The sequence below is a fragment of the Mya arenaria genome, chromosome 13 (assembly GCF_026914265.1).
Source record: "Mya arenaria isolate MELC-2E11 chromosome 13, ASM2691426v1".
NCBI lineage: Eukaryota > Metazoa > Mollusca > Bivalvia > Myida > Myidae > Mya > Mya arenaria.
Genome location: NC_069134.1, coordinates 38,442,065 through 38,467,778, shown reverse-complemented (window position 1 = coordinate 38,467,778; position 25,714 = coordinate 38,442,065). Strand labels below are relative to the sequence as shown.

General features: G+C 34.1%; 1 protein-coding gene across 1 annotated transcript; it reads right to left on the bottom strand.

Annotated features, from left to right (window-relative positions):
* Positions 1-434: 434 nt before the first annotated feature.
* Positions 435-24,589, bottom strand: LOC128215243 (deleted in malignant brain tumors 1 protein-like). The gene is made up of 16 exons (XM_052921950.1): positions 24,510-24,589; positions 17,845-17,995; positions 17,465-17,628; positions 17,058-17,222; positions 15,718-15,883; positions 14,690-14,856; positions 12,327-12,497; positions 11,731-11,883; positions 9,990-10,140; positions 7,827-7,987; positions 3,239-3,395; positions 2,914-3,074; positions 2,469-2,625; positions 1,117-1,271; positions 811-978; positions 435-595 (listed from the first exon to the last, which is right to left on the bottom strand). Exons 1-16 carry the CDS (start codon positions 24,568-24,570, stop codon positions 435-437), a joined length of 2,469 nt encoding a protein of 822 aa, XP_052777910.1. The 5' UTR covers positions 24,571-24,589.
* Positions 24,590-25,714: the final 1,125 nt, after the last annotated feature.

Below are 25,714 nucleotides of genomic sequence, written 5' to 3'. Positions count from 1 at the left end.
ATCATTTTAACAAGGTATAATTTTAAAGGGTTTTAATGTACTTGTTTCTTGGCTTTTTAACATATGGCATTAAAACTGTGGTCATTAAAATGCCATTAAATAGTAAGAAGTAAGAGGTAAATTTTAATAGTGACCTGTTACAACTCAATTAAAACTGCTTGAAAAAATTAAAGTCAATTTCATGACCCTTTTAATGGCATGTGCATCCAGTAGTTGTATACAGCAAATGACAATTTGAGAGTAAATGGATAATCTGAAATAAACTATTTAATACATAATTCTCAGGCTAACCATTATGTATGCATGTTTACTTCATTTAAGATATAGACCATTCTTTTTAGACTTTTATTTATTTCGTGGATGTTTTTTGTAATAAAGTGGCTATAAGTGTATGTGACAGGGTCTAGTATTCATTGTATCATTAACAACTTAACTTACGGGAAGCCAATCATTTGGCAGATGACGTTAGCCGCATCCATGTCGAAGCCATCTCCACAAATCGTTCCCCAGGTGTTCATTGACTTTAACTCTACCCTTCCACTTCCGGGGACACTCCCGTTGACTAAACGGATATCAGCTACATCCAGTGGAAATCCTTAATTATAAAATATGATAGTTGTTACATTGGAAAATCTAATTATTATTGTTTTTGTTTGAAAAATTATTGTTTTGTCTACTTTTCCAAAAATGGTGAACACAATTAAAAACATATCAGTCATGCTTTTGTAGACTATTCCTCTACACAATTGATAGTAAACAAATATTGTCGGGTGAGGAATATCAAAACATTAATAAAAAAATTGCACTCACTATATTCCTGACATTCACCGTTTGTTATCCACTTTTTGGTAACGTTATCGCAGGTCAGTTCCAGCACTCCTACATATTTTTTGTAGTACGAGCAATCAGCATAATGGATTGACCCATTGTAGCTGAAATATCCGGCATCCCAGAGATATATATCCGGTTTTCCACAATCTACAAAATGGAGATAATCATAAAAGAGTGTGTTCTTCAGATTGATTTCAATAGCACTCGAAGGCAATGACATCGGGGTGTTCTAAGACCAATTCAAGCATGCCTATAGTTTGAAGAAAACGGATTACTTGCCATTACAAACTACAGAAACATCCCTTGCATGACTACATGTGTTTGTGTAGAGATATGGACAATCGCTTAGGGCTTGGCTAGCCGACTGGCAATCAAGACGGTCAATGTACACTGGTCCGGTCCCCTGGCCGTGATATGCAGCAGTAAAAAACTGGGCTCCTCTGAAAAAGAATAAAATTATCACTAAGGCAAAATAGAAAAATATCCTCAATATATTTAACTAGAAACTGAAGCAAATTTCACTCAAATTGAATGTACGTTTTCTGGGCTTGTGTCAAACCGACGATGATTATTTTATGTAAAACAAATATAGAGATAAAGAATCAAAACAATAACAATACTTCAATTTTCAACATTAATCTATTTTAATTATTTCCATGTAGAAATTATTCATATTGTTCTTTAAATATTTTATACTTTTTCTTCACCTAAATCATATTCAAATAAACTCGCAATAATAAAATAGTTTTTTTGAAAATGATTATGCATCACTTTATTCATCACTTGTTTGCTCTTTGAGACTAAGCCTATTAGGGCTTCGCAAAAAACGGTTGCCCTTTCGTTATCAAACCGTCCGCCCGTCCCTCCTTCCGTCCCTCTGATGGTTTGTCTGTCTATTTGTCTGCATGTTTATGGTAATAACTTTTCGGTCGTTCAAAATATCAATTAATACTTTCTAAACGTCCAACAGCTACAATACATCTTTTTGTGACAATTTATTTAACTAATGCTTAAAAATGTTCAGATTAATTGCCATACGTATCAATGGAAATTCTGTTGATGACGTCTGACATATAGATACGTGGTTATATACTTAATATTATGCCTTCAAAGTTCACCCCTTTAAATATTTCGCGGAATCTCCTTAATATAATTCAGTTATATGCTTTTTGGAGGTAATGAAACCTTAATGCTATATCTTGATTTCTAAAAATGTAAACCTTAAAATGTTGAAGCTTTCCTACAACAAATAGTAGCAAACTGCCGTTTCCCAATTCAGGTAAATAAAGGTTAGTTACACTGACGAATATGTAGTGTTTTATTTTTAATTTAAACTGTAGTGTTATCTATTTGCTACTTATTACGAAATCACATAAATTAAATTATAGTGTACTAGAATATGTATATATATATGTATGTATATGTATGTATACATGGGTAATAAATTCATATAGGAAACATCATGTTCATATAATATTAATCATCATTTTTTTCAGAAGTTTAACTAGGTAGATACTATTTTAAAATGGCTCATGCTAACAGTGAGGATTCAACCCAGTTGCAACTGTTTTGTAATTCATTTTACAGTCAAACATTTTTTTATACATAAAATAACACCAAGTGGAATAGCGACTTACTTTTTTCCAAGCATCGCACAAAATGCTTCAGTGTTACTGATATCAAAACTATCGTCACATATTGTTCCCCATTTTCCATCTACAAGAATTTCTGCTCTTCCATCATCTGGACCAGTACCATTCACCAAACGCACCTCAGATATATTTAAGTGTGGCCCTTGAAAGTAATTTTGATAATGCAGTAACTTAGCATGCATCTACTTTTGTACAATAAATATATCGCTTGACCTCATTACATGTTCAATATTTAAATATAACTCTATTTTTTAAAGAAATAAAACAGAAAATGAATTAAATATTACCGAATGACACATTTCAAACTAATACAATTTATATTGATATTGTTTTAAACCATTAAAGCGTATCGTTACAATTATATTTCATACAACCTACTAGTATTTAACATGTACATCTTACAAACAACTAATTTGAAAGATTTCCTTACCGTAGCATGCAACAGAGACATCGCGCTGATGAGAGCACAAATTGTATTTAAGATAACGACACTCGTTTAAGGAAGCAGAATAAGAATAACAAATTAAATCATCGATGAACACAGGCCCAGACCCTTGACCGTATCGAGCATTGCTGTATACATCTGCACCTCTAAAATGTTAATAGATGTTATTTTTACATACATAATTAGTGAAACAATTGTTGATAATTTGCTTAATGATAACAATAGTTGATGACGTACGTTAATATTCTCAACTGTATTGATCATAAAAGTTTATTAAAAAAGTACAAACCAAATATCAGTTAAAACTTACTTTAGTCCAAGCATTTTGCAAGTCGTTGAAGTATCGTAGCTGTGAAAACCGTTGTCACATATTGTTCCCCATGTTCCGTTAACTTTGATCTCTGCTCTGCCAATATATGGGCTGGTTCCGTTGATTATACGTGCTTCCGTGATATTCAGCGCTCTCCCTTAAATGTGAAACAATTGAAAACAACAAAATAAAAAAAAAAAATAAAAAAAAACATTGTCTTACTGTACTATTTAAAAGACTCATAACGAACATAAAAAATTCTTATTTCAAATATTACATATGGAGTTATTAACACTGTAGCAACATTAAAAGGTCGCACCAACGCTAAATATCGCACATGACGTTTTATGTCGCAAAGCTGACGCTAAATGTCGCAACCAACACTTAATGTCGTAAAATCTCCTGACGTTATATGTCGCATCTGTAACATAAAATTTCGCCAAAAATTGTACTGCCGCAATATGTCGCAACATCAACGCTAAATGTCGCACTACTTTATTAGCAGTCTTTTGTAGAATTACTACCCTGTTAAGCTCCAGAAGTATCTTGATGTAGTGATTTGATTTAAGTAGTTCACAAGTGCGAAGCACGAGTGAAAATGTAAAAATATATCCCTTGGATTTTAGATATATTCCATAAAAAAGAAATACAATTTCATGTAAACATCAACAACAACGGTTGTGCTGGAATCTGTGAACAAAAATGATTTTTGCACAATAAATGTCTCAGTCTTGTAGATTTCGTTCTAAGAAATCCCACAAGCCTATGTCATGTTCACAATCAAAACAGTTATGCCGGTTTGAAGTTTGATTTTCTGCATTTTTTGATGCTTATTGAGAAAGGAATACGACAGAAAATAGCAATTTCGACAAAATAATCAATATCAAGTCAACGATCTTATTCCAACCAAGAAGATGAATACAAATATGATATGGTTTCACTTAAAATATGGGATAAACAGCCAATTTCTTTTCACTACAGCAGACCAGTGACAGTGCTGATATGAAATATATCACTCACCGTATGTGCGGTGATGGTATGAAATATATCTCTGAAAACCTCGCACACTAACGATGTGGACTCTCATACAAGCGATATGCACTCTTGCACTAACGATATGGTATCTTACTGTACTGACGATTTGGACTCGCACGCTTACGATATGGACTCTCACACAAGCGATATGTACTCTTCTACTAACGATATGGATCCTAACACTAACAATATGGACTCACACACTTACGATATGGACTCACACACTTACGATATGGACTCGCACGCTAACTATATGGATACGCACACTAACGATATTGACTCTCACACAAGCGATCTGCACTCTTGAACTAACGATATGGACTCGCACACTAATGATATGGACTCGCACACTAACGATATGGACTCGCACACTAACGATATGGACTCGCACGCTAGCGATATGGATACGCACACTAACAATGTGGGCTCTCAAACAATAAAATAATGTCCTATTTGTTAAGGCGTCCGCCTACAGAGCTGGGGGTTTTGTGTTCTATCACTGGCCGCGTCATACCGAAAGACGTTAAAAGTTGGTACAAGTAGCTCCCTTGCCTGGCGCTTGGCAAAGGGTAGTGCATGGAAAAGTGATGTACTCAGTACTGGTTTAACCCAGGAAAATAGTAACCCGTGTCTCGGTGCTTTACGCTGAGCACGTAAAGGAACCAAGAAAAAAAGAGCTAGGGTATCACACGCGGACTTCTTGTATCCCACCACTGTCTCTTCCGCGTGCTGTCCCTTCAGCAAAAACAAAGGACCGCTTTGGAAATAAGTGCTTGCACTTCCACGGGTTATCCTAGACCGCAAGAAATACACACACAAGCGTACTTACGATATGGTTACGCACTCCAACGATATGGACTCGCACACGAGCGATATAGACTTTCACACAAGCGAAATGCACTCTTGTCCTTACGATATTGATACATACTCTAACGATATGGACTCTAGATATAATGGTTAATCAGAATTTCAGACTCGCATTAAACAATTGCGAGAAATTATTGATGATCTTGTTTGAAACAAAATATTTCGTCGCGAACTCTCCCTTCAACGTTCACAGATATTGTGAGCAAGACAAATCCGCCGCGGTTGTATCACAACCCTGACCGGTTCCGTGACATATTTGTGTCACCTATTACTGTTAGAAGACTTATTTCAATAGCTTGGTATGGCAGTAGGTTAGTGCAGGCAATCCGTTATGGGATAACACATTCCTCATGGGCCAATGCCTGGCTCTTTCTGCGGATAGCCACTTTTTGTGACTGGTTTTACAACAGACGGAATATAGTATAAACGTCCATGGCACTAGTAATGGGAAGTTTAGGCGCTGCATGTATCAACTTTTATAAGTAGCTTATTCCGTGTCAGTTACCCTTTTCCCAGCACTATCAACTTTTAACGTACTTATTGGTTTATTAAGTGTATGCCAAGAGTGACAATTATACTAATTACAATGTGTGGCTATCCATAGAAAGCATTGACTTTGGTAGGCACATGTGCACGGACATACGCTGCGACATTACGTTGTACATTTGTATTTCTTTTTCAGTTTCTTTCAGCACTTTAAAATTTCTAGATACGTATTTACTTATAATTTTGTCAACTGATAGTGTACAGTTTTACTACCAGTTATAACATGTAGCTATCCACAGAACGCAATGACTTTTCTTATATAGACATACACGGACATACTTTGTGCCATTACGTTATAACATGCATTTCGTTTATTACTAAAAGTTCATAATGCTTTGATAACATTCAACCACGATGGTTTGGGTAATTTCGAATGTTTTGTGGCAATACAAATGGTATTGAAACTATATGTTGACTAATGTTTAATTACATTTATGAAGAAACATAGCGATATGTAACTATACTGTTTGAGTTTTAGTACAATATTATATGTTTCGTTTTTTACTTGTTGTTTATTGCTGACTTTCTTTTTCATAGTCCTTAACTATAATTACCGTTTCACAAAAGAACTCTTAAACCAGAGTTTTTTTATCAGTTTAAACATGTTTAGAGTGTATTCTACATCTATTTGTGAACATAAGGATGATTTGGAAATTATGGACACTTATTATTAAAATTGCTCTGCTGTCCCGAAAAGCGGTAAAACAAATAAAATCACATTTTCGAAATTTATCTTAATTTGGATCTGTTTTGGACACGACGCTTCTGCATATAAATATATACCCTTATATAAAAACGATAGGGACTGTTTACATGTGTCCGTAAATTCATCCGTATCACTGTCCGTTAGGTTTAGTTTTCAATTGAAAGTGCATTTCTTAGAATAAACTAGCACGTGTCTGTAGGACACAGGGTGTACCCCAACTGGTACATTTGTCACAAATAAGTGGCAGCAAGTTCAAATGTTTTAAAGGTGCGCCACAAGGTAAAATGAGTATTTTTGACTACTGCAGGGGCCATCACTCAAAGTAGAAGGGACAGAGTCGAATGAGAAAAGTGGTGCACAAGCTAATATAATGAAAAAGACTCATGCACGATTTGATTAATTAATACCAAATTATTTTTATCTAGGCATGCTACAAGGTAAAATTGTGATATATGTTTTATTATTTCAGTCATTTTTACCACGAAGAACACTTGTATTAACTAAACAATTGTGAAACGCTAAAAACAAAACATAAAATGGATTATCAATTTCCACTTACGAAGGGAGTGCAAAATTAAGCGTTGGTGTTGTGACATAAAGCTGCAGTAATTTTATTTGCTACATTTGGCGTAACAGATGCGACCTATAACGTCAGGAGGTCTTTCGACAATTAGCGTTGGTTGCTACATTTAGCGTCCATCTTACGACATGTAACGTCAAGTGCGACATTTAGCGTTGGTGCGACATTTAACGTTGCTACAAAATGCGTAACATGGTCGTTCGTCAAAACTCAAATGGCAGTTGGACAAGTTCATAGCACTCGATTACCCGTAAAAAAATTCTATGTTGAGCTGAAATATTGTATGTTTTAAAATGTAATTCAAAAGTGATGAACTGTATTGCTTTCATGATTTTTAATGGGAGTGTTTGAATGAAGATAGTTCGGGAAATAAACAATACACAATAACGCAGGAAAAGATCAACCACTTGAAATCCCTTTTAAACGTAAAATTAAAACACTTTTGGCAACAAAACGTTTAAAATATAATACTTAAGCATTTTCTAAAATGTTAATTTATATTTTACGGGACCTGCTAACGCAATACAAACAATAACAAGATCAATAGTATATTGTTATGCGATGTATTGCGATCCAAACATATCCGAAGTTGTTGCGTTCATCGATTGATAAACGAAATTGCCGAAAGGCAGTTCATTTAAGGAATGAGAGTTGAGGTGTAAATATTAGAAAAATGGCCTGTGTGCTTGAACTTGAAGTATAATTTCAAAAAGTAAAAAAACAACTATTGCACCGGCGTAGCAAACTCCCTTTCCTTCCCCACTCGTGAAAATATATGTATATCTATAAAATTCTTGAAAGAAATACGATCTTACACTGAAACCAACAAAATTTAATATTCTCTGTATATTTACCATAACAAAGAATAGATGCGTCCTGTGAATGCGTACACGAGTTCTTAACCGTATATGTGCAGTCTCTTATATCCTTTTCAGCTCCGGTGCAGCCTAGATTGGACATATAAATCGGGCCAACTCCGTTTCCGTATTTTGCATAGGTATACTTCGTATATCGGCTGAATAAAAAAGGATGTAAAAATACTAAAAATAATTTGTGGCTGACAAACCTGTAATCTACTCATACTCAGGGCGATCAATAACAATGTGTTGTGGACTTAAACTCAAAGCTTCACCCTCGTTCGTTATACCCTTATACCCGCAGAATTATGGTGTTTATTAAAGCACATGTTTTGATTTCATGATGTCGTAGCGGTATAATACATTTAAAGTCTGGAAATCGTAGGTGAAATTTTGCGGGTTGCTAGTTCTTCGATTAACATGTTTTATGCAGTTCAGATTTACTCTGCGCCCGTTATATTTATAGAACTTAATTTTAATAAAACTTAAACCAAATTGCCTTTCTTTTGTAAAACAATATCATTCATATTTGCAAATTAACTAAATATTTTTTTTTTGAAATTCTGCAATACACAACACGTTTTTTGTTAATGTCGTGTTGTTATTGATGCATATTTTGTTGTCGGTGTTGGTGGTGGTGGTGGTAGTGGCTATTCTTTCTGATAACAGTTAATATACATCATTCTGGGCACAAATTCGTGGACATGTCACTTTTGTCATTCTTCATCTGGGGCTAATAACAAATCATACTTCTTCCAGTTTTCATAAATGCAGGCATTCTATGTTCAACCGCGTAATCAGATCTAAATAAAGCAACATTCGAATCATTTAGTGTTGAGACTGATACTCTGACTACTTATCTTTACAATTAAAATGATTCATTTTTTTTAAACATGAATTATGATTTGAATGCTAAATGACTTACAGCATTCAAATATGATAGAAGGGTGATCGACTATTTCAGGTCGCATTATATGTAATAAAAAGTACACGATTTTTTAAACTTGATCAAATATAAGTAAATGAATTTCCTTCAACATTTCAAGTCGCAGATTTTCTTTCCTGGTGCAGACAGAAAACTAATCTAGGTTTACTTGTTTTGAATTTGAGTTTGGAAAACGTCGGTCTGGTAAATGAAATCACCAGTTTGTTGTTGCCATTACTAGGTTTTAAATATAATTTTCCTTTTAATCATTTACTTTAATTCCAAATAATCAAACAATTAAGTATATTGCATGTGTACCCAACAGTGAAATGGTAAAGACACCATGTTATAACACGATTACATTTTCCTACACAGGTCAATGAAAAGAAATGAGATTTTGTAAAGAGATGAAAAAAGGCTAAACAGCCGACTGTGTACACATTCGGAAATTAAATCACAAATAAGAATATGTTAATCTTAATTTTTAATCTGTTTTTGAACTACCAGTTTAATACATGACAAAGGAGTCGATTGTTGACAGAAGCACTATAATCAACACTTCAGTTCATTGTTGAGAGGATTTGTGTCAAGCGATTTTCAATTATTCATATTATTTGCAGAAAAAAAGCGGCCATAAGAAGCAGTTAATGCCATATCACCTGCCTTAATAAGTACAAATAAAAAAGAAAATTTGATACAAAAGCAGCGGAAGTAATAAACATACAAAAATGAAAAGATGGCAATTATTGTTAATCAATTAAAACGGAGTTATGATTTTTGTGCAGTGAAATCCTCCCCAATAAGATTTGTTAAAACCTCAAAGACTTCTAAAGATAAAAACTCTTGGGGTTATGCTATGGACAAAAAATGCAGTACAAAAATATTGTAAATGTTTGAGCACTACATTTCCACTTATTGCGGTATATCTATTTTTCTAGCCTCATTTGAATCCCTTCAGTACATTTCGAGTTTTGGTGCGGACAGGCAGCTTCCGTATTAGTGCAAACCATGTAAGTGAAACGGAAGGATTATTGATGCCGCACCGTACTTATGCATAATGTCCCCTGTCAATGTTTTAAATTTCAATGAAATCCAATCAGTATGTTTTTTTTAATTATTGTCCGGACAAGGGTGGACATGTCGGACAAATGGACTGACGGACAAAGCGGCGACTACATCCTCTCTCTTCGGGAAGCAAAATTTAAACATATGCATTTGTTGACATGCAAGCATACCTGAGTCCAAACATTCCACAGATCACATTGGCATCGTTGTTATCAAATCCGTTTCCACATACGGTCCCCCATGTGTTGTTGACTTTGAGCTCTACCCTTCCATGGTAGGGACCTGGTGCAAGGCGAACATCCTGGATTTCCAACGGATAGCCTAGAGCAGAATAGGAAGTATTAAAAAAAAACTTTAAAAATATGCTTACTTACAAGTATTTAGGAATACTAAATATTTTTGTTAAATGAAAATATGGCTCCTAACGCAAAACAGCATATAACTAACGCAGCAGTTATTCTATATCAAAAATGCTCTTTTAATTTAGCTTTATATGACTGCAGTTACATAACTGTATCGCAATGTTGGCGGTTTGCCAATACCGCTCTGCCCAGGCAAAGGCGGGTTTTCATATCTACTATGCATGCTGGCACTTATCAGAAATAATCAAGATGGCCACCCGATATCATACATTGAGGAACAAAGGGGTTAAAATTTACACTAAGTCCTGAAACAGTTGTAGCATTTATTGTGGGAAAATAATTCTAAACATGGTAAAATGACCATATTTTCGTTTCATAACAAACACAATTCAGATAATCCGCGATTAACCTAACTTCATTCTGAGTATTTCACATCTTATTTTTCGTAAAACTCCAAAACCTCATTCTAAAATTTATTCATCTTTTAACATTTCTCGGAATAGATTTGTAACCTTTTGCCCCGAGTAATGACAGCGAGCCATTAAAAACGTGGCGTTTAAATAAGCATAAAGAAACACGGCCTCGATTTAACTTGAGAGATCGCCAGTGCCACGCATATGAATGAGAGTGTGAAGAAAAAAGATGTTGGTGTCAACTCACTGAGTGGAATTTATGTGACTGCGTATGTAAACAAATATGGAAGCTAAAAAGACCTAAGATATTTATCGATTCAACAGTTAAACAGTTTTGCTTCTGAATTTTTAACAAATGCAATACCATGCGCAAACAGAGGGAAGTTACAAAGAACTGACCAGAATGCATAGCATTTGCTATGCACTGGCAGTTTTCTGATCCAGTGCATTTATAGGTTTTGGGATGCGTCGTCACAAACTGCCAATCACGTATACTCGCAGAGATCATTCAAAGTAGTTTGATAAAACTGGTCAATTCGACACGATTTCAAATTATAGCTTTGTCTATGCATGTATCGGTGCACATCAGTAATAACAATATTATGTTTCACTTTGATTAAGTTCGTGTGTTCTTGCTGTAATAAGGCACGAGGGCTTTCTTGCAATTTTACCCTTAAACACGTCAGCATTTGCAGGCGTGCCCTTTTGCGTTCATACACACGTAAAAAATGCGATTAAGTCTTACTCGTATTTATATGTAAATTTATGATATTAACCTTAGTGAAAAAGTTAGATGTTCCCGTGATTATTTAACTAATAGTAAAGAAATTAGCCTATAAACAATCGGTGTTTATGGCTACATATTGTCCAAAAACAGGTAAGGTATGTAGGCTTTTTTATTTGTTTTTTTTTTATTATTTATAAAAGAACGTTATTGTCATCATTGGGTTATGGCGTTTAAGAAATCAGTATATCTGTATTTATCAGTATACCGTTTAAAACACGTACACATTTCTTTTAACATTTTTGTTGGCATAAGCAATGTCATCTTAACCCCTTCCGGGATAAACAATAATATGAACGTCAGGCTTTCTCTGTAAAAAGGATATAATAGAACTATTATAAAAATACATTACCTGCTGCCACGCATGTGCTGTTTCCACTCCAATCGCCACCGACGCAATACAGTGTAATAGTCGGAGGGTCATATCCTTCGTCACATGTTACCGTTAACGTTTTGTTATGATAGCTCGATATATTTCCGTGAACGACATTGGCTTCACCACATTCTGAAAGATTTAATTAATTGAAATAATAACAATGATAATTATAACGCATAAAAATTACCAAAAACAATATTTTCAACTCGTAATCATGGACGTTTTCTTTTGTTAAACATTTCGTGCATATAATTAGCACACAGCAACGTTTAACTCTGTCATAAATACCGGAGCAAATGAGTGACAATATTTCTCCCTCTCTACAATTTCCACGGTACGGCGATCTGTGGCTACACTGGGTAAGGTTGGTATGGAATAGGTTACACAGCAAATAATCAACTAAAATCGGTGCTGACCCTGGATCGTACCAAGATGTTAAAAAGTGTGTGTAACTGAAACAAACAATAAACATATATTGATATGGAAAAAAAGGAAGCAAAAAACACGTGCTTAACACATTAAATTGATCATTGATTGTAAAACATCATATGAAACAGCAAAAAACTTTCAACGGATATTAAAGAGTAACCTCATGTTCAGCAGTTTGCATATAAACGTTGGCGTATATGAAGATATTCCGTAAGGGCACACAGTTCCCCATGTATTGTTGGCCTTTAGTTCCACGCGACCAGCGTCACTGTCGTTTCCAACGAGACGAATGTCCGTAAAGTTGAAAGGAGAAACTGTAAAATTATATAGAAGATGTAAGGCAAAGCGGTAGGTTGTTGTTAGAGACAAAACTATGACCACCAGTTTAAAGTAATCTCTGAGTGACTTACACAGATTTATTGTCAATATATTTTTGAGCGTCATGGTTGAGAATTGAATACGATCATGCAGATACTCATGATATCACGATAAGACTCTATAAATATGTCAATATATGTTTGGTCAAGAGTGATCGCCTGAATTATGCAACCCGAGTAATTACGCTAGAAAAAACGGAAATCTAAAGAACACGAGGAAAAGACTGGCATATAAAAGATAACGAACGTGTAACGGCATATACGGCCTTTTTAATCAATCAATATTCTTGTTTGTTGATTGATAAAAGTCCTTATAACTATTTGTAATGTCGTTGTCGTGTGACGTCATTGTGAGTTCAAGGTTTTGTCTATTTACAAGCGATGAACATTGACAAAAGTTCAAAATGTTTCAACTGCAGTCAGAATATGTCCCTACACGTACCTGCGCTTTATGTCATGAAATAAATAGGGTAAACTGCAATTTCATATAGCTTTAAGATGGAATTAAAATATTATATCTCTCTATTAAGACAAACACTTGATCCGTCACGTTCATTTAATCTATTATATTACACTCAAAACAAATATTAATGTGTTCTAAATCCTTGTGCAAAATTTGATTGTTTTCGCATGAGTAAGGATGACAGTATAATTGACTATATGCCCCTATATTTCCGAATCAATATAAATGACGTTACTCGATTGGTCCAGAGCGGTGACACGGTTAATATGTTTTATTTACGCTACTCGAGAATTATTCAATTCCCTAGATAAAATCGTGCATCAAAATTGTGCCAAAACACTTTTATAAACACCAAACTGATCATCTCTGTCTATAACATATCAATATTTCGAAAGTGGCATCCATTGGACATTGTTCTAGTTTCAAAGATCTAAAGGTTAAAATGGGGTTACCAACAGAACAGATCATCTTAAATATCTTGATTACATTGTTTTGCAGCTGTGCAAATATCTATTCAGATGTTTATAATTATAGCAACAGTGTGATATCATTCATAATTATATGTTTTCAGATATGTTTATTATCAAATTTGTTTTCTATAAGGGACTTTGTTGTGTATTAGGTAATTAACATTAAAATATTGTTTTCAACATATGTTTCTCGTGGTAACTGTGCTCTATAAATGGTCAGTTCGATTTTTTCAAAAACTGCATTTACCAAAAGTAAAATGTTTGGTAAATCCTAGGCAGTTAAAATGAAACGTTTCAGAACAGCTTTGAAGAAGAGCTCACAATGCTCCAACTAAATCTTACCAGAATGTTTCCGGCAGATTTGTTACAAATAATTGTTTAAAGATACCCAACTGCAACAATGTTTACATATTTTAATATTAATATTATGAATTTTAACTATATCTATATAAGAACAACGCTATTACGACAATGGCAGAACAAAATGCTTATATTTTGTGGTGATTGGCTGCAATATGTTTGGCTTTATGAGCATCCTTTTTATTGCCGACTTTCTTCAATGTTACATTTGTATTCAAATCCTGAGTATTGCGTATATTTATCCTTAGTTTGATGAAAAATCACATCAGCACGGAAATCAATTTAACCTGCAATGAGGTGAAAAGGAAGCGCGTGTGCATTAATTACAACGACATTTTTGAGAACAAAACGCAACTTGTTGACAGTAACCTAAACAAACTCGTACACACCAGTCACTACACCCAATCATTGCAACTGAAATGCATAACACGTGCTCGCACTTGTTGCGTTTACCTTCCATTGACATGGCGGTGGATGCTAAAGCTAAAGTTCTTACTGAACCGTAATATTCTTAAAAATAATTTTGCAAAACACTACTCCAGTGAACATTTCCGCATATGCTTTTAATTTCTTTAACGGCCCATTTACGACATTGGTGTCATCCCTTCAACGAGCGTCTACAAAATATCGTATGCCATGAATTGTGATTTAACGTTAAGTGAGTGTCACGAAATGAATTGCATGTTTTACAAGCAAATCAAGTAAACTACTCTTTAACTGACCAAAAAAGTTAATAGCTTCGAAATAGATATTACAAATAGTCTGAAATGTATATTCACAAAATCGATCGTACAATATCTGCAGTTATAAGATGGTAACAATATGTGTATACTTACAATTGCATGCAACACTCGCATAATCATAATGGGAACATGTTGTATTCAAGACGTAATCGCAGTCGAGGATACTTTCGTCGTTCCGGTAACAGCGCAGCTGGTCAATATAAACTGTGCCATTCATTTGCCCATAGGGATAAGTGCCCCAACCGAAATATGACAGTAACCTAGAAAATAACCAATTAGTTTATTCGTCAATTCACTGATTTTAAAACTTATAAATAAGTTTACATTTTCTTGATTCTATTTGAAGTTGAATGTATGTGATGTGTTTTAAATATATCATACGCCAGTCTTATGTGTCCGTTTGTTCGGTTTTTAAACATACCATGCGCCATTAAGAGTAATAAAAATCCTCAGTATTGCGGGTTCCTGTATAAAACATTTCTCGATCAGAAACTGTTTTTCGTATATGTTAAAAGTACAAGACGCCATCGAAAGAGCCGTTTATGGATGTCATACATTTAATGATGACGAAACTTTTTTTTCAATGTAAAGAGGACTTCAATGCTACAGACAGTGTCCATATGACGGGGAAATTAAAGCATTTATTTCGTTTTCAACTCCAGTCACGTATATCATTTATAGTCGCCAATAGAATGAAAAAGTTTGTTTCGGCAATCAAAGGAGGCGATATAACAAAATGTTTATACATTAGTGAGGGCATAAACGCATACATATAACAGCAATTATTTATTATTATTATTTTCCGAAGCAACCGTGCCATGTGGTTGCACTTATTTGATGACATATGACTTACAGTTTCCTTTGAAACAAAAGTTCTTGTTTTCTAAGATTTCGAGAACCCTTTTTGCACTTTTGCTTTGTGTCTCTGATAAATAAAAATAATTTTTCCATCATTTTCGCAATCATTTCCACAAGAAAAGTGTAAGTGAGGTGGTGTTAGTTATATGCCACAAAAGTATCATAATAAAACAGACCAAAAGCTATAATAACTAAGATCAGGTTAATAAATCCCGCGACAAAAGTATAAAATATGATAAATGTTATCACGTGTTACGTAATACCTTGTTCCAAACATACTATAGCAGATAAGTTCAGCCTCATTTACTGAAAAATAATATCTTGTTTGAGAAGAATATCCACAAATAAGTCCCCAGGATCCGTTCACTTGTATTTCTATTCTTCCGTCGTAAAGACCAATCCCATTAGCAAGCCGCATGTTCTGGATTTCTACGATTAGAAAATATGCCAACTGCGATTGATCGCCATACAAAAAAATACATTTTCAAAACCTAATTAATTATTATACAAAGGGACTTGGAAGTCGAAAGAAGCATTAAGACTTATGTCCAATGTAGATTAGTCTTGACATATGCTTTTGGGGTAATGCGTATTATTTTGGAAGAAAGAATTCAGACACAAAATGATAAAGCACACAAAGGTATTCCGATGGCAGTGGTTTCGTTTGTGTATACACTTTTTTCTGATCTGTGATCTTTAAAATTAACCATAAACTTCATGATACTTGGAAGGTAATGAGCTCGATTTGCTAAACAAGTGAGTTAAGTAGTTTTGAAACGTTTCCATCCGTGGAGAAGTTCTAAAGCGGACACAAAAATATCCTTTGCCCTTAATTGTGAATGGAATTCTCCATTTCGTTGAGAAGTTATGGGCAGAAACAGTGAATTGGTCTTTTGCCTGACGACAGGTGTGTAAATGACGGCGACTGAAGATAAACAGAGTTGCAGCATGGGAAAACGACGATAATTTAATGGGAAACGACTTCATCAGGTGGAAATATAGCCAACGGCATGCATCGGAATAAAATATTTGTTTTCAGAATTCCATAATAAATTTCAAAACAGGGTTCAAATTATAATTAACTCATATCAAAATATTCTTTAAGACAAGTTTGGATCAATTGCGGGTCCTTAATTCACCCGGGTCCAAGCATTCTTTCTAACTTTCTCAAATTTTCAACTATCACCAATGATGGTGATCGTGAAGGTATAAAGCATGATCATGCGCGCGATTTCATGTGTTTAATAGTAATGCAATTTATTATTCCAATCCATATATTAGACAGGGAGTTATTGAGCGGACATGAAAAACGGTTCATAATATCGAAACGAAGTAGACATGTACAGACAGCCGGACAAACTAACGGATTGACAAATAGCCAGCTATATGCTCCCCAAGTTTGTTTCCGCGAACATTAATAGAATTGCCTGTTTCGCTAATAAAACAAAACGTAACGGAAAGTAACTTAATTTGAACATGCGCTCATATGTGTTTATTAATTTAAATTAGAAAAATATATACTTCAATATAGGGTTGTTTTGTCTTTTCTCGTTTATAAATCGACCTCTCTAGCCTTTACAAACTATACATAGATATGACTTACTTAGAGATGAGCGACAAAATATGTTTTTTATTGTCCATGTTTCCGATATACAATCGCTGGAATTCTTATCTGCGTTGAATCCATCTTTGCATGAAATTATCAACGATGTTCCGTTCGACGAAATTGAAGCAGGTTGGCCGTTTGTAACATTGATAGTCCCACAGTCTACCGAAAACATACAACAGTACGTTGACAAATTCAGAAGTATTACCATATTCAAATATTTGAAATAGTGGCTATGCTATAATGTTTGAAGCGTCTATTATCTTGAAACTGATAGTTGCCTACAACTAATAGTTGGTCAAGCACGAACGTGCGATAAGCAACAATGGTTTAGAAGTTAGTTGTTTTTTTTTCAATGAAGTACCTCGCTACGAGGTTTGGAATAAACAAGTTACTTAATTTACCTGAGCAAATGACGGACACATCGTCTGAATGTGAGCAAACGCTGACGTTGATGCCGTAAGAACATTGGTTAATATTAGTCTCGTGACCTTCACACGCCAGGTTCCGTAAGTATATTGGTCCAGAGCCTTGACCGCGACGGGCTTGATGCAAAAACCCGGTGGCGCTGTAAAAGGGATTTAACAAATAAACTAAATCGTTGCAATTACTTGTAAAAGTACTTATCTTATTAGCGTTTTATTTTCTTATTTTTTATTTCCAAAAATGTTCCTAAAGTAGAGACATTCCCGTTTTAATGCAACTTAAACACTACTTCATTTTAATGACAAAACTCATTTTTACAAAACACGCTATTTTTAACATTTTGCCTCTAACCTCTTACCTCATATTCAACATCCTACAGACGACCTTGGCATCATCCATATCGAAGCCGTCGTCACAGATCGTTCCCCATATACCGGCAATGCTGACCTCTACTCGTCCTTCGTAGCGCCCACTACCTTCTTCCAATCGTACATTGCTGATGGCCAGCGCTTTGGTGGAAGGTGGTTAATAAAAAATAAATTCATAGTATTTGAAATTATTAAGCGTTAAACTTTTGAACAAAAACTGCAACTACTGTAGATTTGTGAAACAAGTTACACAAAAGTCGAATTGCAAAAAGTTCAGCTTTGAGTTTGCAAGCTAAATAAAAATTCGATTGCCAACGTTGCTGTCATAGATGACATCCGTATGACATTATTATACAAATTGCTATACTACTGAAAATTCGTTGCAACAATCTAACAATGGTTGTGAAATCGATGAAAATGATGAGTTATTTAACTGTTCTCACGCATCTGGATAGTGTGCTGAAAAAAGCAATTTGCGCTTTTTATCTCCAAATTTTTGTGGGCTGAAACCAAATAATAGTAAACTAATATGTCTTGAATGTAACGATATTTTGAGCAGCCACGATATTATCGGCTTACAAATAACGAATGTAGATGATCTTTATTGTATTGGATCAGATATTGAAAATGTTTTTATTTTCACGAAGATCAAACGAATTGTTGTATAAAATTCCCGAAAGACGAGTGGCCTAGCTCTGTTAGTTACACAAAGTATCTCTAAGTATGAAGATGTAATTGACAAAAATTGTAAAATGGTTCTCAGCTTAAGTATTGACAAAGTGTATGTTAATTTTGAGTCAGATATTGTATGTTTCATTGTGCATTTTTCTTCTGAAAAGTATTCATGCTTTGTCGAAGACCCTTTTAATACTATCCAATAAGAGCTTAATGAATTAAGATATAAATATAAGCGTATTTGTATGTTCGGTGAAACTATAGTGGAACAAAATATAAATTATATTATCCCTGTTGACAAGACTTGTCTAAAATAAACATTCTTGAAGAGATATATAATTAGTAATTAAATGAGATAAGTAAATCTGATTGCAAGCAAAGCTATGACAAATCTGCTTTAAACTATGGAAACCGATTTAGAGAATTCCTCCAATTGAATAATTTGTATGATTGAATTAATGAAGTTAGCATTTTCATACAGAAAGATATCTGTATAAAATTAGAAAAAAACGTTCCAATAGGATTTTCTTAAATGAAAGAAGTAAAATGCATAAAAAGACAATAAGAACTTTTCAAAATAAGCATAAAAATAAAAATATACAGGCGAGCATTTGACCAAGAAGAGCTTTCGCGCTCAAATGCAATCAATCCTTAAATGTACGTACTCATCACGTGACTTTTATATGATAAATGTACACACTGCAAGGCTTCCCGGAAAAACTGATATTAATGTGTAAACTCTGCTGAAAATGACAGCAAGTTGCTTAAAAACCTTATTGACAAGTTTGTGTTTCAAACGATCAAATGACATGTAAAATCTGTTCGAAAAAAAACTATTCTATGCTCTTTAAACTAAAAACCCACTGTGCGCTTTAAGGAGCTATTTTTAAACGGGGAAGTTCAGCTGAGACAGCGACATGATTGATGCGTTTGTTCTTTTATATCATGTAAAATAATATAATATCGTCCTCATACTAGCCTTCATTTACTAATCAAGGCTTGTTTTGTGCACATACTGTTTTTGACATTTTTGGACCACCTGGTGTCTAATCCCTGAAGGTTCGTTGAAGGTTATCAAGTTTATTGGTAAATATAAATAGTATATGTGATATTTTACGCAATTCTAGGTCGACCACTTTACATTTAAAGATTGTTAGTTTATTCTTACACAAAATAAATGGCTATGCAACTACGTCGCATCATACCATTTATTTTTGTTGGTACATACTAACAACCTATAACCATTACTTAATGTCAGTTTAAACCTTTTCGCGACCATACTCGATGTACTGCTTACTCATTATTGAATTCAACTTGAAAGATATTGAGAAACTTACATATTACATAATGGTTTTAGCAATCATTTTCACACATTAAACTGCTTAAGATTATAATGGAGGGATTGTGTTCTATGTGGGCTTAGTGAATTCCAAGTGAAATGCCAAGCGCATCAGGTGTTTTAATTATGGTATGTTTTCGAAGCTTACTTCCAATCAACGTTTAAGACAAAATCTTTACACTCAACATAGTCAAAAATAGCTTGTTTGATTTTCGTTACAGTTTTCTGGTTTATACATTGACGCTTATGCAACATATATGAAATATATTGGCGAAATTTGGCAAATATTAACACGATATGAAAAAAATACATATTTGGTTTTCATTCAAAATGTTGAAAGATGTAACTTCCTTGTCCCCGGCAATCAATCAAATGGTTAAGATTATACTATTTAAAGTGTATTTTGGCAGAATAGAGTGGTTTGTTTATCTACTGCTTGTCACTTCAAAACGTCATAAAATTATATTAGCATAAGATGTTCAATTTTATTTTTATTGAACATTGATATAATCAATGGCCTGAGATTGTCGGTGTACGATTTAAATAGACAAACGCGTGTATCTGTCACTTCGTATGAAAAAAGCTTTCTTAATCAATCTTAAGATCATGCAGTGCGACCAGAGGTTTGTTACGTAGATGGGATGGTGAAAGTCGGTTTGCAAATGTTGGGATATCTCGAATATGTCATATCAATTTATATACTTATTATATTGAAAGGTACCGACGTTCAATATTTGACTAGAAGAACGGATACATACATAACAAACCATTTCTTAGTTTAACATACATGATTTAGCAGATATTCTTCTGCTTTGCTTCCGAGTTTGCTGTCCACACTATATTCTTAACAAAAGCAAACATGTTTTTACTAAGAGCATCGACAGTCAATTCCATTCAGATAGTCGAGATAAAACAAACACTTTATAAGAAACACAACACTGGAGGCCACAATCATTAAACAAATATTAAATATCAAATATCAAAATATCGCCATAGGTTAATGCTAGCTGAAAGTGCCAACGGTGTCGCTTATAGATTGCTGAGACGAAGAAGTAACCTATTTGTTAACGCTTTGAAAAAAAACGTATTCGTTTGCTTGCATAGTACTTTGTATGTTTCTATTTAACCATACACATCGTTGTATTTCACATTTAACACGTTTTGGCAAAATCCAATTTGTTTCAATAATATTACAAAACTATAATTATTTGGAATGTACTTTTACTCCACTGAGTGTTTTGAATATTGTTTTTCTCTTTTACATACTTTATAAAATAGTGCCAGTGTCCCTAACAAATCCTATGCCTTAGTATCCTCGTACAAAGGGTAGTCAGCAATTTTCAGTGTCTCAGTAAACGTACTTACAACAAATTCATCAGGTTTCTATTGCGACTTTTTTCCTTGAAATTGTAAAATTATTTGTTACAAAAAAACGATGTAAAAATACGCAAATTAGTAAAAGAAAAAGCTTACATGCAAAAAGTGATGTATTGAACATGTCATTATTGTTGCATCAAGATAATATATAGGAAATGAGCAATACGTGTTAACTTTCGCTTAACTAAATTATCCATCGTAGTGTAGTTCGTTCTTGAAAGCGATCAAAAGCATTGCTCGATTTTGATCAATTGGGAAAATATACTAATTGGATAAGCTACAACCGGACGTCGATACTAAGCCGATAAAGGTGTGGATTGGGGCGCGGGGCATTGTTAAAAAAATATGCCTACATAAACCAAACATCGGAATGACCAAGGTATACATCGGTAGTCGATGTGAATGAAACTTTAAAACAATTAACGTTTAATTGATTTAGTTTAGGACATGCGAGTACAGATTCAGATGTCAATGTTCGTACGTATTATCTGGGCTAAGGCAAATTTATCAAATGTTACAAAGGCTCTTAATTAACTTAAAAAGGGTATAGAAAGATACTGAGCGTTTTGAATATTGTTTTTCACCTTTGCACACTTTATACTTTCCATCTCATTTATTTAACATATATATCATAAATAGGCCGGATTAATTTAAATCTGTTTGTCTTTATTTGCTTACGTCATCAATATAAAATACATGCCAATATCACGGTAACCGAAGGTTTGTTACTTTGATGAAATCATGAAAATTTACCAGTTTAACGCGTTTTGAAAAGTTAGGATATCTTATAGGGGCATTGTTCATCAATATATTGTATGACACTTTGATCGAATACATTTAAACATATGTTAACTTACAAACATTGGATCGTGATAAGAAATTTCAAATTCAAGGTGATTACAGCACTTAGAAAAGGGCGCAGCTTTTGACTTTCTGTTTTAAATGCGTGTTTGAATCTGCAAAGTGTTCAATATAATTCCAGTCATTCCAATCTGCATCGAAAATAGATAAAGATCTCAATATGGTGTGTTTTACAAGAATAAACATTAGTTTCGGGCTAAACAACGCATTATTAATTAAACGGAGTCCAATATATGCGCACATACACTCAAAGGCATTTTCACTTCCGACTACTCGCTCGGGGTTACCTGGTACGAACTTGTTTGTCCCACAGATTATCAAGACATATCATTGATAAACTCGGTAATGTTTTTAACTATTGGTCATTTATTTACCGTGTTCAGTATTCCGGTAAGTGCAATTAGGGCACGGGGCTTCGTTTAAAATTATAAACCATTTGCCTACATGAACCGAACATCTGTATGGTCAAGATTATACATGGTGTGGAACAAAACTCTTAAACACAATAAAATGATAAATTTAATTCAGGCGACCAAGAACCGCATGCAGATGTCAATATGTGTCCGTTTCGCTTGGCCAAAAAATCAAATGTTACCCAGGCAAGTAACATAAATTAAGTATATATACATATATAATATTCAAATAAATTTGTTGGTAAATATTCTTAGTTTTACGACATCTGTCATTATCGGGAAATATGAACGTACTGTTAAGTGAAATGAAATAAGTATCACCAACATCGATTGAAATTAGTAAAAGAAAATGTTCAAAGGCAAGAAATTATTATTTCAAAATGCCAATATCGTCACATCAAAATAAGCAATTAGTGTTATTTCGCTTAACTTAATTATCCATTGTTCGATTTTCTGTATGTTTACTTAATGATAAAATATAATTTGAAATGAAAAAAAAATGATGTGTAAATAAGTCTTATTATGTGTGGAAATAATCTTGTGTTCTGTTCTGTGTTCTACAAAGATTGTATGAAACGAAATTCTATATAGAACGATGACATACAAATAAATCACTGATAAGAACAAATTTATGGTTTCTTAATTGAAAGGACTTTTAAAAAAAAAAAAACTTAATAAGGTATCCGCTTTAAATAATTGCTCAATATGTATCCTGCTTGAAGGGAATGAATAAAAACGGAAACAACTGAAAAAGGTCGTCCGGTCAGCGTAGTGGTTTTCGCACTCGCGTCTCACACGAGTTCGATCTCGTCCTTGGCGCATGTGAGTTTGGTATGTGGTCACCAAGTCGGACAAGTGGTTTTCTCAGGGTACTCCGGTTTTCCCCACAACACAAGCCCGCGCAGCAGCGTGCCAACGAGAGTTAATTAGTATAAGTTATCATTACTTGCTTCACAATCGTTGTAAAATATATTATGTTTAAACTAAGGGAACAAGAGCGATGCTTACGTTGATGCTAACGCAAGTCAAGTCAATTATTTAAGGCAAAGTTTGAAAAACGATGTTTGCTGTTTTACATAGAGTGATTGACCTGGAACCTTCTGTGATTTTATTTGCTTGCTGCGTATGCTATTAAAACTGATTTGGTTCCCTAGAAAACAAAAGGTTGACGAAAGATGGAAAAAACAGGAGCGTTTAGTTCGTTCTCGAAAGCGATTAGTTGCATTGCTGGAAATTTATGAGCTGGAAACAAATACGAAGTGATTAAGCTTTAAAAGAAGGTTTAAAGGTGCACTTTAAGATGCTCTGCAACCAGACGTCGATTGTAAGCCGATAACGTTGGGCAATTTGGACGCGGCACACAGTTTAAAAGTTAACCATATGCCTACATAAACCCAACATCGGAATGGTCAAGTTCATACATGGCTAGTTGGTATTGAATGAAACTCTTTAAAACTATTAACGTTTAAAAGATTAAATTTAAGACTTGCGAGTACTGTTTCAGATGTCAATGTCCGCATGTATTTTCTTGGCTAAGACAAATCTATAAAATGTTAGTAAGGCTCTTAATTTACACAGGGAAGATATGGGAAGAACTTAATATAATACTAAATTTTTTATGTAAACCACATCATTCTATTTTAATTGGAAATTATGCACGTACAGTTAAGTGAAATAAAATTGATATTACAACGATTGTTGTAAAAATACGCTATCGAGTCAAGTAAAAAATGCAGTACATTTTCTTACATCGACCAAAATGATTTCGCATCGGAGGCCGATTCTTAGCCAATGAGGGAGCAAATAGTTTAGCAAGATTCACAAATGAGTGGTTTTTTTTCAAAGTGAACCTACGTACCAAGTTTAACGTGAACCTATAATAGCATAATCAGTATATAAGTCCTTGCACTATACAAAGAGCCATTGCGATGACGACACCTGCAAGACAATGAAAATACTCGATACATTTCTAAGAAATAGTTTTACTCACCATCCACCGCCACGAGAATTGACAGTAAGGACAACACACAAACAACGAAAAACCGACGCATTTTCAAAATCCGTTCCACATTATATGACAATTTATGAGAATGTTCCACTTATAAATAAAATAAACTTATATTTCTATCAAAGATATCAAACAAAGCCTGTAAAGGGAAACATGCGCCTTATGTAATAATCGAAAGCTTATCTTTAAGAGAATAACTATAAATTCATCAAAAACTACAACTGTGTGTTATAATCGGCCCAAGTATTTGTCAAGTATTTGTTTTATTGTTTGTACTAAATTTATGACTACAAAACAAATAAGGATGTTTGCCGAGATATCTGGTAACAGTAAGGACTACAAAAAACGAAAGTAATAAAGCCGTTTAAGGCCGTTGACAGATGGATTTAAGGCCCTTTTAATCTCAGGAAAGAATATTACGATAATACATTTAACATCTTATATCATTTGATATCATTTTCATATTCGGCAGAAAAACATATCAAATAAGCGGGTGTAATCAAAGTCTAAACATACCAGCATCATAATGGTCTCGGGTGTTTTTGGCAATATTAAATAGTATATAATAAAATTGTGTTGCATCATGTATTCAATTATACATAAGCTTTACTACACTTAAGCAAACGATAATGCCGTCTGGGCAAGCCATAAGAACTAAATATTGGTTTGCGATTTGCGAGACATGACATTGAATTAGCTTAGCAATTATATAAAAAAAATGATTTGGTAGGTGATTTCAAAAATGCTTCTTACAACTAGATATAAAATAAATTGCGCTCTTTACATGTTCATGTATTTATGCCACCCTTCTAGGAAACGTGGGTATATGCACATTGTCAGTTTGTCGGTAGACCAAACTTTCCCATAAATACCTGGAGGAAGCTTTTACATAAGGTCATCATACATTGGTACGGAGGTTTGACATGACAACCCCTATTGATTTTTTAGTTAAGTAGGTCAAGAGTCATGGTTGCGGTATTTTTACGAGAAAATAAGGCTCAGAAGACCCTGGCCCTTGTACTGTGTCCACTGTTTTGTTCGATGTTACACGACGAACGTTTGTTTTGAAAGCATTGGGAACTTTGAATGATGTATACACGTTTAAAAACTTTAAAACAAAGGTCATTGACGGGTTCCGCAACAAAATAGTATGTACTGTAAATAGGGACTGGGTGTAAGTAGCTATA

What these genes read in the sequence shown, in the direction of transcription:
- LOC128215243 (XM_052921950.1), bottom strand. Translation starts at nt 24,570, where the DNA reads ATGCGTCGGTTTTTCGTTGTTTGTGTGTTGTCCTTACTGTCAATTCTC. An exon ending in ATTTTGTCGCTCATCTCTAA is followed by an intron (nt 15,884 to 17,057) that starts GTAAGTCATATC and finishes TTCTAATCGTAG; the next exon opens with AAATCCAGAACATGCGGCTT. An exon ending in GAGGTTACTCTTTAATATCC is followed by an intron (nt 11,884 to 12,326) that starts GTTGAAAGTTTT and finishes TAAATCTTTCAG; the next exon opens with AATGTGGTGAAGCCAATGTC.